General features: G+C 35.3%; 1 protein-coding gene and 1 long non-coding RNA gene across 4 annotated transcripts in view; one reads left to right on the top strand and one right to left on the bottom strand.

Annotated features, from left to right (window-relative positions):
* The window catches only part of LOC119543888, a 498,690-nt gene that overhangs the window by 386,053 nt on the left and 98,428 nt on the right, over positions 1 to 14,209 (top strand). The window lies entirely within an intron of this gene.
* HNMT (histamine N-methyltransferase) overlaps positions 12,148 to 14,209 on the bottom strand; it is a 243,679-nt gene continuing 241,617 nt past the window's right edge. Inside the window, exon 7 of one of the 2 annotated variants that reach the window (XM_037848723.1) lies at positions 12,148 to 12,827. In XM_037848723.1, the coding sequence (XP_037704651.1) occupies positions 12,382 to 12,827 (446 nt within the window). In that variant the 3' untranslated portion in view covers positions 12,148 to 12,381. The remainder of the gene's footprint in view (positions 12,828 to 14,209) is intronic. The other variant, XM_037848726.1, reaches the window with a different exon arrangement.

The raw sequence follows: 14,209 nt of genomic DNA, 5'->3' as shown, positions 1-14,209 counted from the left end.
TACAACCCAACGTTTCCCGTTAATGACATCAGATACATACTTATGTTACATGCTGTTAATTACATTCACAATGTTGTGCTATCATCACCACCATCCATTACCAAAACATGTCCTTAGTTCCAGGTAGGACCTCTGTCCATTTTAAGCCTTAACTTCCCATTCCCTATTCCCATCCCATCCTGGTAACCTGTATTCTACATCCTGACTCTATGAGTTTGATTATTCTAGTTATTTCATATCTGTGAGATCACACAAAATTTGTCCTTTTGTGTCTGGCTTATTTCACTCAATATGATGTCCTCAAGTTTCCTACATATTGTTGCATGTATCAGAACTTCATTCCTTTTGATTCATTTTAATTATATAGGCACAGAGAAGAGGAAAGTAAGAGGGTAGGAAAAAAGATATAGCATGCAAATAATAAGTATAATAAACCTAGTGTGACTGCATTGATATAAAAATAGATTTCAAGAGGAGTATCTGCAGAAAAAGGGAGGGATATTTCATAATGAAAAAAGGGTTAATTCATAAAGAACACTTAACAGTTGTAAATGGGCATGTATCTATTAATAGTTTCAAAATACATTAAACAAAGATTAGGAAGATGACAGTGTTTAATTTTTCTACAATTTTCAGGAAATGAAATATAAACTTAGATTTATAAAAATAAGGACTGAAAATGTTTAAATATTTTTGATAGAAATCAAAATTATATTTTCAATAAACAGTGCAATGAATACAATGTCATTGTGCACATTCAGTTGTACATTCCAATGTAGGACAATATAATAAGATCAGCTATCCATTGGAGGGCTCAGTGGTTAGTGTTTCTGGTGCCCTTCTAACACTCATTTTTTTTTTTCTTCCACTTGCAAATATGTCAGTTTCTGGAAGTTCTTCCAATCCCCCTATTTGTTGTTAATCTCACTGGTATAGTTTGATAATACTAGTTTGCAAAGGACAAAAGATAGTTAACATTATTGAATTGGTAACTTTGATTTTATAATAATACAAAGACAGTATAGTGAAGGTCCATGGGCATTGTGACATGTGTTTTCTTTGTTGTAGAGCAGAACATTCTAAAAATTGTTTCTAGTTAAAGCATGTCTCTGTTGGTTGTCTGCTATAACACTGACCTCTAGGCACATGTACTTATATTTTATATACATATATGCCCATGATTAGATAAAGAGATTATAACTATATGGCTATTGCTGCTTACATCTAAGTGAACAATAAAACTAAAGTTGCATTTCTCAAGAATGAGAAATACGAATGAGAATGTCAAAAGGATTAAAGAAAAGTAGAACAGATGTTAATATATTCATGCTAGGATTGGCATCCTTAACATTTCATTTATAGAACTCTCTCTTGAACTACTTATTAGAGGCTAGAGAATATTCGTAGTTTCAACAACATAAAAATAATAATTTTCCTCATTTATCTGCTCAGTGTGAAGTTGGGAGATGGATTACAGTAATTGGTAGGAAACCAAACTTTAGAGCACATTACAGTTAACAATGTGTCATCTTAATTTTCACACCTTACCACGTAGAACTTAATTTTGGAAACATTAAGAAAACTGTCCCTAGCCCAAGCCAAGGAAAGAGTAGAATAATTAACTGGATATTCTTCCCTGGAATGATGGTGACTTAAAAGTAAAACAGACCTGTGGTGGCAGAACCCAAATCTGAAAATGTTAGATAAGTGTGAGTCCCCAGCTGAAGGCCACCCTGGGATGGGAGCAGCAGGAGGAAACCCAAAGCTTCACTCATTGTGTGTTCATGTATCCATCTTCCCCTAGCAGATCAGCAGGGGACACATGAGGGTTTTGTTCAGTATAGATTTGGACATTAGAAGATACCTTTATGCTGGGATCAGCTCCTCTGCTTGGCTCTTTCTAGTTTTGTGTATGCATACCCCAGCTTCTTTATATTAGCTGCTAAGGGCTCATGCCTGCAACATTCCTCAGACATTTCCCTTGGCCACCAAAAGTTACCTTCCTGGAAGCACCTTAGAGTTTACACAGACCCAGAGAATATCTGGAGTCAATGATTGTTGGGTGGCAGAGTACAAAAGCCCAGACCCTTGCCTGGAGGGAGAACAAATTCTGCAGTCTTGAATCTTCAGAGCTCCCTGTAGGATCAGACCGAGGGTAGACTGACACCTGAAATTGCACTCTTGCTTGGCTTCTCCTTTCCCCCTATTCTATTTCTCCTACTCCCATAGCTGTTTATCCTAGGGGCACTCTACTAATAAATCATTTGTGTACAAATCCTTGTCTAAGCATCTGCTTTGAGAAACCCGGCCTAGGATAATGGTGGTATAGTCACATCTACCTTCTATTGCTTTCCATTCAGTGGTCCTAAAAGAGATTTTTAACATCATTCAGGATGGAAATTGTAAAATAACCAACAAAATCCTGGTCTTAGGAAGAGGTGAGGACCTTTAGTTTGTTTTCATGGACCACCGAGGTCATTGAACATAGTCAGAACTGAAAAGTAGGTAAAGGAGAGGATAAGAGGAGGGCAGATTAAGGTAGAGAAAGAATTCAGGACCATGATACGATAAATGGTTTTTGAGTATCATCTATATGTCAGGTTTCTTCCAAACATAAAGAATGAGTTTCCTGCCCATGACTTTATATTTTAGTTGGAAGAGAAATACAGAACAAAAAGTACACATTTGAAGTAGTAAATGGTCCAGGCAATTATCTGTTTCCATGAAGTCCCTCTAGAATGAAATGTTAATTCTCATTCACAAATAAAATGACCACTGCCAGCACACAGTATTTCATGACACTTGTGGAGGGAGAAGGAGATACTTGACCCTTTGGGGAACCTGCTTCTGCTACTTGTTGCTGAGTCTTTCAAGCATGTATTTAATGAACTGACTCTCAATTAAATAAAATGTAAATCCTGTCTAGTCTTAACTTTATCTATTAGGGTTTGGATTCAGCTCAACCACAACCTACACAACTTAGACAGCTTCTCTGTGGTGCAGCCAAGTCCCATTCTAAACTTTTACTTATTACTCTGTCATCATGATATCACTTCTAGAGAAACAGTAAACAGCAGTCTGCTTTCTCTCCTCTCCAGTTACAAAACTTGATATAAGTTGCTTACTGCTCTGTCTATTTCCTTTTTTAGAGGTATTTACATATTAAATTTTCCCAGAAAATACTAGTATTCTATACAAGGCATTGCAGGCATAACTCAGCCATTGGGAGTAAGATTTTCTTCTTAAATCAACAGCCCTTTTCTTGACTGACTTCATGTGTTATTAGTTTATTTCCAAAAGGATCTCCTCCATTTACCTTCTGTAGAAGCCTACTTCTCAGAGGTGACTGAATCAATAGCTGCTCATTTATTAATAATACAAGATTTAATTGAGCTCATAAAAATGTTACAAATATACTTTAAACAATTGAAAGCATTTGACATATAAATGCATATTTATATTACAGTTATTTGATGTAGGATCAATGGCTTTTCTTTGAGTATGGGTCTAAGATTAGAATTCTATTTTTACTGCTTGTGAAAAACCACGTTCATAATACATTGCACACAATTTCCAGTTTCACTGTTTAAAAATTCCAAAAAACTAGAGACATTTGCAGAGGAATTTTTGTCTAGAATTCTTCTAAACTTTTGTGAACTTTTTGTTTGCCCTTATCTATTCCAATTCAATATTTTGTAACTTAGAGTTATTCCATCTCTGCAAAGCACCCATGTTTCAAAAACACAAAAACTTTTTTTTCCTTTCAAATTTCATTGGTTTACATTGTATTTAATCAAATCACATAATTACAACCACAAGTTCAACTGGAATAAAAGGTTTGGGCAAAACAACTAAACTGGTGGGAAACTACTTTTGTCATTCAAGGGATTAGCCATGGAATTAAGTGTCCCATGGGAATCAGTTTGCTTTACAGAGGGAAATTAGAGGTCAGTTATTTTGGAATAAATTGCATGTATAGAGTTAAGTTGAGAAAGATTCTGTGGCCTTTGGAGGCAGATAGTAACAGGAATGGGTGCATCAGAGTAAGTGGGATAGAACTGGTAGATGTAACATCCTCTTGGAAAAAGTGAATAAATACTGGCAGCACTCTGTCTAAAGTTGTGCCAGTTCTGATCACAAGCCCCAGATCACACGTTAAATATGGATCCAACACTATTGCTTCCTCAGAGGCCAGGACACTGACTCAGAAAAAGACCTGTCATTTCTATCTTGAGATTCAAGTTCTAGGAAGATGGTCTCCAAATTATTCCTTAGAAATCCACAGGGAGATTTGTGTTGCCTTTGCTCTTGGGTTCTCTTATTAATTTCTAATTCTCCTTATCACTACAACACACTAAAGTCATAAGTACTTACCCTGAAAGAATTCATCAGATTTCCCCTATGAAAGGGCTAAGACAGTATGAGAACACTGAGTTAATCTGTATGTGTATTAGGGGAGGGAAGAGTACAAAAAGGCAAGCATCTTAGTTTGCCAGAGCTGCTATTGCAAATAGCACAGTGCATTGGCTTAAACAACAAGCATTTATTAGTTCATGGTTCCAGAGACTAGAGATCTAAGATTAAGACATTGGCAAGACAGTGCTTCTCCCCAAAGTCTACAGCATTCTGGCACTGGCTTGCCACAATTGTTGGGGTTCCTTGTCTTGCATTTCTGCCTCCCTTCTCATGGCAATCTCTTGCTCCTTGTGTCTGCTTTTCTGGTTTCTGCTGGCTTTCAGCTTTTGGCTCCTTCCTGTGACTTTCTCTGACTTACGGCTTCTGTTTTTTTCTCTTTATAGGGCCTCTAGTAACATGGATTAAGACCCATCCTTATTCAGTCGGGCTGCACCTTAAATAAAAATAACATCTTCAAGAGGTCCTATGACAATGGGTTCACACTCACAGAATGCAGATTATGATTAAGAACGCATCTGTGTTGAGGTACATAATTCAGCTTATCACAGGAGGTCCAGAAAACGGCTTAGGAAAGAAAAGGTAGAAAACCTGAAGCACAATTTCACCTATTTCAGAGTTTTGTAGAGTGCTGACTAACTCCTTGGCTATTTATTCTATATGCCAGCCAACCAACCACTGGATAGAGACTGATGACTTTAAGACAGTCCTGGTTTCAGTCTTCTATCATGGAGAATATCCAATCAAATTAAAGTGAATGTAGTCAAAGTAAACTATAAAAAAAAAAAAAAAATTCACCTGTTGGTGAAAGGATACATTTCTCCATTAAAATCATATTTACTTTTTTTAAAAATGTCAATATGGTGCCAGAACCATTTATAACCCAACCCACTGGATAATCTATCATTGCCATCAGTTTATCAGAATTTCTGCAGTTCTTTTTTCTTTTTGTCAACCTATTTTGACATGTAAAGAGGAGTCAGTTTGTAATTCTAAACTTTTACAAAAGTAAGAAATGCCTAAATAATAACAGCATTTGTCTTCTGTCAGGAAATATTGACATGGTGTTATTATAGCAAAATAGGTTTGTGTTCTGGTGTGTAACTCACAGATAAATCAGATTTTTGACTTTTAAAAGCAACCTAAATTGTTGTTTATCTCTTAATGTCTATAAAAAACATCAGAACCTTTAAGTGTGGATAGAGATTCCATGAAGTAGGCATAAACTTTGGATAAGACCCCTGAAATTATCTGAACACTCATTGTCCATACTTGAAAATAACACAAGGCATTTTCAAAGTGTAATGTAGTATACTTCATCAGTGTCTAAATTGTAGACTTCTTGGACAAAGTCTTTTGTAAATGTCAAGGTAATATCTGTTTACTGTCTCTTTGAGATTATATCCAGAGTATTAGGGAAAGAAAGAGTGTACTCTGGGAATGAAAAAATAAGAATTTATATATCAAATTCATGTAATGGAGAGGAGCCTAGAGTGATTAAAACGTTGGAGCAAAAGCTCTTAGCAGTGAAAGTGAACTATGGTCTACTAGTCAGAAATTGCTGAACTTCAAAGTCTATCGAACTTCTTATTTCTTATCCATGGCTGTCAAACACAGTCTAACCCCTAGTGTCATGTATCTAACCAAACTAGTAAAAGGGCAGAGCAGGGAAAAGCAGACAAGGATGCCTTTTATACTCATCTAAAAACTTGATTTTATCTTATTATTTCATTTTATATCTAATATAATTTCTGGTTTAAATATCTCTTTTTAATTTTTATTCATGTATTTTCATATGTTTTAAGCATTTTAAATTTAAGTGTCTTTAGGAAGCTATCCCTCTTTGCAATTCATCACTGCCTATTTTCCATATTTATATACCTGCCTGGTTTCTGCAGGCATTTGAGTTTATGGTTCCTATCTAGATATTGAAATGTTAATTAGATGATAACTTTGTTCTCAGTTGATTAGTCACTCCATCCTTAGAAAAAAACTTCCTTGAGTAAGATAACAAGTTGTCCCTTTAGAGGCCATTTAAACCTCCCTAACCTGCTCTAACTAGTCCAAAATGACCTTGAAGTTTGAATGAAGATAGGAGGTTTAAATCTGGCACATGGTTACAATGAATGACATCGAGTTATTCAACGCGTGAGGTCTAGGAGATCATTACTAAAGGCTTTATTATTGAAAATAAATAGAAGGTATTTGCATTTATGCATACCTTAAAATTAAAAATAATATTAAAACATAAATGTTCAGAAATTTCCAGAAAGCACACTGGGCTACTTATGAGAAACATAACAGATGGTCTCAAAGTGCCTGTCATGCTTTATCAGCAGCCATTAAAATAGTATCTGCTAAAAATATTCAGCCTTTTTGATGTTTTTATACAGTCATTTGTGCCACTTTGGGCAGGAATCACTTGGTCAAATCCAAATGTTGCTGATTTTCCTCTTCTCTTGTTTCAGGAAAGTAGATTTCTTTTCCCATATTTTTCTTTTTTGGAAAAAAAATGGTAGGAACCAATTAAGAGTTATTGAGTAGTACAGTACAGGATATTCTTCCATTTGTGGCATGATTGCTTATCTATAAACTATAGTTCTGCTATTGACTAATATTGTTAAATATATCTATTTCTTTTCATCCAGATTCATGATAAAAAGTCTACAATTATTTTCCTCTAAATTTTATGGGCATAAAACTCTTCTGTCCACTCTCACTAGGAGAATTGCACGAATTTACCTATGTGGTCTTTAAAGTAGGAAAAGAAATATGTAATTAGATGATTCTATGTTCAACTATTGAATAGATGCATTTCAAACCTCAAAAGTCTAAAAATGTTACCACACTGTACACATAAAATGGTTGAATTTTATGGAATGTAAATAATACTTCAATAAGAATATATTTTTTCAAGTCTAAGATGTAAGGCCACGGGATAGAGATGGAAGAGAGAACACATGCATTTATATCTGCTTCCTTTTCAAATCCCACCAAAATAAAGGTAAAGAAATAAAAAAAACTATATACTCATGAAAGCAAAGTAACTAGGAAAGGAGAAATTAATTAAATTAATTAAAATTAATCAAAAAGAAATGCTAATTAATTTTGGAATGGCAAAGTACCAGCCACAGGCCCTAAGAAAATGACAGGAGGGCTTAGGAATTGAAGGTGTTGGCTGCCTAAAATTTTGGTGACTGGAGTAAAAGCTGAAAAAAGGGGTGATCGAATCAGGCCAAAAATGGTTAGGCTGGCTTTAAAGATTGGTGAAGGTGACAACTCAGACTTGTTCAAGATTGCCTTCCCATTGGTACCAACAAATCAATAAGCAAGCTTTACCAAGGTGATCACAAGGTAAGGATACAGAGGGAGAAACCAAGTGGCCATGTCTCTCTGTATTTCTCCCACAAAGGTACATTGGACATGTGCGAAAACAGCTTTGTGTGCAAGAAATCCACAAATCAGAAGACCCAGAGTCACAGAGGTTTCTCACCTTTATCAGATCCAGCTACAACCATATGAAGAAATTGTTGAGAAAACTGACCAAACCAGGCTCTGGATTTGGGGATCTTTGACACAGTAGAGGATAAGAGAGTAGAGATGGATTTACAATAGTGGAGTTGAATAAACACATATACAGAACGGTAAGATCCCAAGGGCCTTCGCAGAGGCTCAGGAGCCAGAGCTATACACTGAAGACAAAGACTCAAAGACCCTTCTCTGGAAAACTGAGTAGTGCCAGAGAATATGTTAACTGAGACTAACATTTAGGGCTTCACCAATGAATTAGCTGCACTCCCTTATCAACACCCTGCAGTGAAGCTCACCCATCTACAAGTCACTCCCAAGCACATAGAGTGTATACTTACCTTGTAGGAGCTTCATTCTTTAACATGGAAGTTCAATCTGGAACCACCAGACAGGAGAGCCTCCAAAATCAAAGTGAAGCTCAAAGTCAATAAACACAGAGAAGAAACCGAGAGAAAACAGAGAAAATGCAGCAAATGGGGAAAAAAAAAAAATATATTTATAGGAGGATATATTAAGTTGAACCACGAGAAACTGCCATTTTTATTGGTCAAACAAAATCAAATAGCAATTTCATACAGCCCAAGAAAATTTTAAATATAAGCTTCTATATATATTTGATATTCTCAAAGAAATAAATGAAGATATGTATTCATGAAATAAAAATAAGATTCCATAAACAAGAAATAAAAGCATAATAAAATAATTTTGGAAATTAAAATTATGCTGGAAATTAATAAAAAAGAAAGGTTAAGATACAATATTAGAGGTTTCTTCCTGAAAGTAGGAGATACATAATTGGATTGTCATAGGAAATCAAACATAAGAGAACTAGAGGGTCAATATTTATCTAATATGCTAATTATAAAAGTTCCAAGAAAGAGAGAAAAAAGAAAAAGCATAGTTTTTTGGGGGAGGTGGAGCAGGAGGCATAACTAAAGAAATAACACCAGACACTGTTATAGAAACAAAGGACACGTGCTGAGTAAAGGGATGCTTAGAAAAATGAATGTAACAAGGTACATCATTGCAAAATTCTGAAACATGAGAAATAAAGAATAAAGATGCTCAAAATATTCTAAATGGAAAAACTTGGTCACACACAAAATAAAGAATACACACGGGTATTGATCATTTCAATGGCAACACGAAGTTAGAAAAAAAGAAACAATAATTTTACATCATTGAGTAAAACCAGTTTTCAACCAGTAAGTCTCTCCCCAGTCAAACTGGACAAAAGAAACAATTTTCAGACATATGAAGAATAAAACTATCTACCCCTCTCCCCACACACTTTTCTCAGGAATATACTAGAGGATGTGTCTTACCAAAATAAGGTGAAAGGAGGCGTGGGAAACAGTCTGACCCAGGGGGAAGTGAAGGGAATTTACTGCACAAGTGTGATGGGAGCGCAGGCGAGTCACTGCCGGAGCCAGCAGGAGCCAGCAGGGGAGTTCTCAGTGATGAGATAGAAACGATAGACTAGCCAATACATTTTGCCATTTGCAAAATGGCATTAAAGGGCTGCTGGATGGTGATAAATAATTATTTTAGGTCTATATAAAAATTTAAAAAATGAAAATAGTGAGGTAAATATTAACAAAAAGCTGTATAAGAAAGTAAAATTAACCACATCCACTGTTTGGCTCAGCAATGACCAATATTTGCATTGTAAACATGATGTAAATACTGATTATTGTCATAACTCCAAAATGCGATATATAATTGAAATTTGTTGGGAAAAGAAAACAATGGAAGGATTGTTTAAGAGAGCCAAATCCTTAGCTACCAAGTAAGAAATAAAAAAAAAATGTCTATTGAATATTCATACTGGCTTCATTTTTAATAGCCAAATATCCATCAATAGTTGAATGGATAAATAGTTTTATCCTTACGATGAAATACTATTCAGTCGTAAATAGGAATGAACTGTTGATACATGCTTAAGATGGATGAATATCAAAATAATTATGCTGAATGTAAAAACTGATAAAGTAGTAATATATAATTCAATTCATATAAAACTCTAGAAAGGAAAAAACTAATCTGTAGTGACTGAAAGCAGACTAATAGTTCTGCTGAGGGAAGTATAGAGAGAAGGATGGATTTCAAAGAAGTGTGGGGAAATTTTGGGGGTGTGTGGAAATGCTGATTATCTTGATTGTGGTGATCATTGTATGTGTGTTTGTATGTTTGTGTATAATGTAAAAAATCATCATATTGTAATCTTTAAATATGTACAGGTTATTATAGATCAATTTTACCTTAAATCTGCACAAATAAATATATAAAATTTATGAAATGAAAAATATGCATTAAAAGCATGTATTTCAAAAACAGAAAACATGGGTAAAGAGTTTGAAATCGCAGCTTCTGGAGAGCAAGGCTGGGGAGAGGAACACATTCATTCATAGTACAAGCCTAACAGTATAATTTGACTTTTTAAATTATGTGCATACATTACTTTCATAAAATTGTCTTAGGTCCATTCTAAAACACATAAATACTCACATACCCACTTATACATATTCATGATCATTTTCACCAAAGTAGAAAAGAATGTGTATATAAGAGGTTGATTTTGTGTATAGCGCTTGCCGCTCAAGAATAATTTAAGAAATGGATAACAAAGGTCCACTCTTAGTCAACTGAAAGTAGATATCTATGAGAAAAAACCTTTTTATCTTCTAAGACAGTTTTTGAATGTAATCTTTTCTAGATTGCCATTCTAATTGCAAAGATAAGAATGCGATAACTGGTAGATGCTAAGAAACAATGGTTTGGGATAATTGGGCAAATAAAACTGAATCAATACTAACGGTATATTTTCCCAAGTCTTTAGCCTGTTTTCCCAAGTTTGAAAGTTTTTGCCTGAGTTTTCCAATTGTCAGTCACAGTAGATTTGGGATTTTCCTACATTCATATTGATTTCCTACTTCAATATGAGTAATGAGTTGGTCACTATATGCTGAGTCTGTCCACATGATCAGATGATATGAGTTAAATCAAGAATAGAGATTTCAGGGGAAAAAAACCCTCTTGTTTATATAATATATATTAATTTAAATGAATAAGAATAATTATATAAATAAACATACCAATATCTCATCTATAATAGTAAGGTAGATCAGATGCATAATTAAGTGAAGCAACTAGTTAGCACAACTAGTTAGTTCAGGTAATATTCCTATCAAACTGCTCATTCAACTTTGTGCCACTAGTTTTCTGGGATTGTTATGAGTATTGTCTAAGAAATGTATAAGAGAATTATTTATAAATGATGAAGCTGGTAGAGGGGTAAGTTATGATTAGTTATACTTTGGCTTTGTAACTGCTTGTGCCATGAAGTCTAATGGTGAAAATTCAGAATAATACACATTATAGTAATTTCTAAAACTTGGCGCTAATCTTGCCTGTAGCATTGCCTCTGAGTCTGATCTTAATCTCATTTTGATAATAAAATTGATCAACCTATCAAAAATGCAAATGCCTGATGAAGTATCTCTATCAGTTGAGACTTCCTCATGTGAAAGGACCCCTAAAGGTTACTTAAAATAACAAGGAAAATCAGCCATCTGGACTTGGTGACTTGATGCCCACACAGAAACAGCCTGTGCTCTTTTCAAAGTTGTCAGAAAATGGGTGGGAAACCCTGCTTGTCTTACAAGTATTTCCTAATGAGTTCATGTTTTATTTTTTCTCACAATCAGCACAAACCCATACAACTCAATATTTCATTACTCATACATAACCTTTGAAACTTTGATTACGATCGAACTGATCTATACTGGTTAGAAAGGCACTTGGACAAATCCAGTTGGAACCGTGCGCAGAGGGATGTCTTTCAGAAAGTTGATTAAATCTACATGTGGACTCTAACGTGGCTAAATGAATCAGCATCCACACAAAAACTTCACCCTCTCTTGCCATCGCCCACCACATAGAAACAGACAGGCATGACCAGACAGAAGTAAAGACAGGTTAGAAGATTCAGTGTTTAATTTAATGCTTATTCATTCCCAACAGAAATTTGTTGTATACAATAGAGAGAGAGAGAGAGAGAGGGAGTTTCCAGAATGCAAATGTTTGATTATTTTAAAAAAAAACAATGATAAGAAATAGGAAAGGAATACCCAAAACCTAAAATATGCTTGAATCTTCACTGGCTTTTTTATTTTTATTTTTCATAGGGGGTAGGGGGAAGAATCATAAGTCCCAGGAGAGGAAGTAAAGGACTTTTCGATAAATGACAGTATCATAACCTTTTCAGATGATTGGCTATGAACATGGGTATGTCAGCCTATATTAGTGTCGAAAGAAAGCAGAAGTTCCAAATCCTTACTAGCTAAGCAGAAAATAAATAGTCATGTACTGTATTTTAACATTTATAAACAGAAACCAGAACAATTAAAGAAACATTACTCATTAATTTCAAGTTAGTCATTTTCTAATTCGATTTACCTGTAGCCAACAAAGCTCTAACAGTACTGAATCCTTGACTGTCTTCAATTTATGTATGTTTGAAACATAGAAAATTCCTTTTCTTTCAGTGGTTTTGAAGGTTAGGGCTAATGATATTTTTAAAGCCTGTGTGGCACCAGACATTTTACAATTAAAGCCAGTGAAGTTGGAGAGAGCATGAGTGACCGACAGTATATTCAAACCGTGTAATAAGAACACACTTTCCAAACAATCTTCCGAACGAGGAAAATCACGGGAACCATGGCCGGCACAGGGTGTGTGGGAGACATCGATGGTTGTGAGATGAAAGCGCCTAGAATTTGAGATCAGAAGTGCTGGGCTGCAGTCCTGCCCCGTGCTCCGTTGCCCTGCAGTCCGGGGTGAGCCTGTGGGTACACATCGTCCACTGAAGCACAGCAGAGTAACTGTGTGGAGATCAAATAAGATAACATAAAACTGCCTCATACTTTGTAAAGTGTTATATGAACATAATGTATTATCTTTCTCTCTTGGACAAAAAAACAAAAAAACAAAAAACACAATTGTAAGATTATTTGAAAACTTTTTAGACTAAGCAGACCTAATAAGATACCTGCTATATTAATTATTATGAAAAAGCAAATTTTATTTGCTGTCTTCAAATGATGCTTTTACAAGATGTTTTCGGTGCAATCCGATGCTTTTACAAGATGTTTTCGGTACAATCCAATCTGTTTAGATTTAGCAAATGACTGTAGAGAGATTCAGTGTTTCACTTGAAATGATTTTAAGATTCCATCTTCCCCCTTTTGATTTAGGGGTAGCAGATTTGATGATGGCAGGATCTACTTTTAAGGAACAGAGAAAAACTGAATTCGAATAAGAGACTGTTTTTAACTGAATTGTTACATGCACGTAAGAGGTATCACTCCATATTTAGAATGCAATCATTTCCACATGGGTTTTAAAGATTACATCATAAATATTGGTCAAGAGACCACTTTTACTCCCTTCATCTACAGGGGATTATAAGGCTAGAAATCTTAGCATATCCAACAGCACAAACTTTTTCTTGGTGACTATCAGCATATATGCTTTGCAAATAATTTCAAATATAAATATCATCTAGAATTTTAGAATTGATAAGGCAGTTTCAATTCTATGACCTCATTTACTGCTTATACAACCCAATGTGGCAATATTTACTATAGGATAACTGTACTTTCCTATAGCCAAGATTCCAAGGAAAGAACTGGAAATATGCCCAGACTCTTTGACAGAAAGGCCTGGGTCCTGGGCACAGCAGCAGGCTGCTTAGGAGTGGAATAACGTGCAAACCGCAGAGAAATGAAGCCTAACTGTGCTCAGTGTAAGGAACAACATTCCAACATCCCAAGCTCCCATGTTTAAGCACAGACTAATAAACCATTTGGACACATTGACCCACATGGTTTTCATAGTCCCTTACAAATTTATAGCATTATGCCTTGCTCACATTGCAAGTGCCTCCAGTTCAGAGACACATGTATTTTCTAGAGCTGTACAAATAATAGGAAAGTGGGTTTTCACAGATACTTTATTACCTTGAGTCATTCAGTTTGGGCTTCAGTTTCCTAATCTGAAAAAAAAAAATGGCTTAATAATACCTGCCCTTCCTATCTCATAAGTGTATATGCAAAGGGAGGAGAGATCTTAGTAAATTCCCTGCTAGAACCCCAGCTTCCTGACGCCACACTCCACTGTCTGACGTTAATACCATTTCAAAGCACTGGAAGATGTTCCACCCTGAAACTTTGTTGGGTCAGATGCCCCAAGCAACACATTTTCT

The sequence above is a fragment of the Choloepus didactylus genome, chromosome 9, assembly GCF_015220235.1.
Source record: "Choloepus didactylus isolate mChoDid1 chromosome 9, mChoDid1.pri, whole genome shotgun sequence".
Taxonomy (NCBI): Eukaryota; Metazoa; Chordata; class Mammalia; order Pilosa; family Megalonychidae; genus Choloepus; species Choloepus didactylus.
The sequence above is the reverse complement of the archived record's forward strand: the minus strand, read 5'-3'. Positions and strand labels throughout refer to the sequence as shown.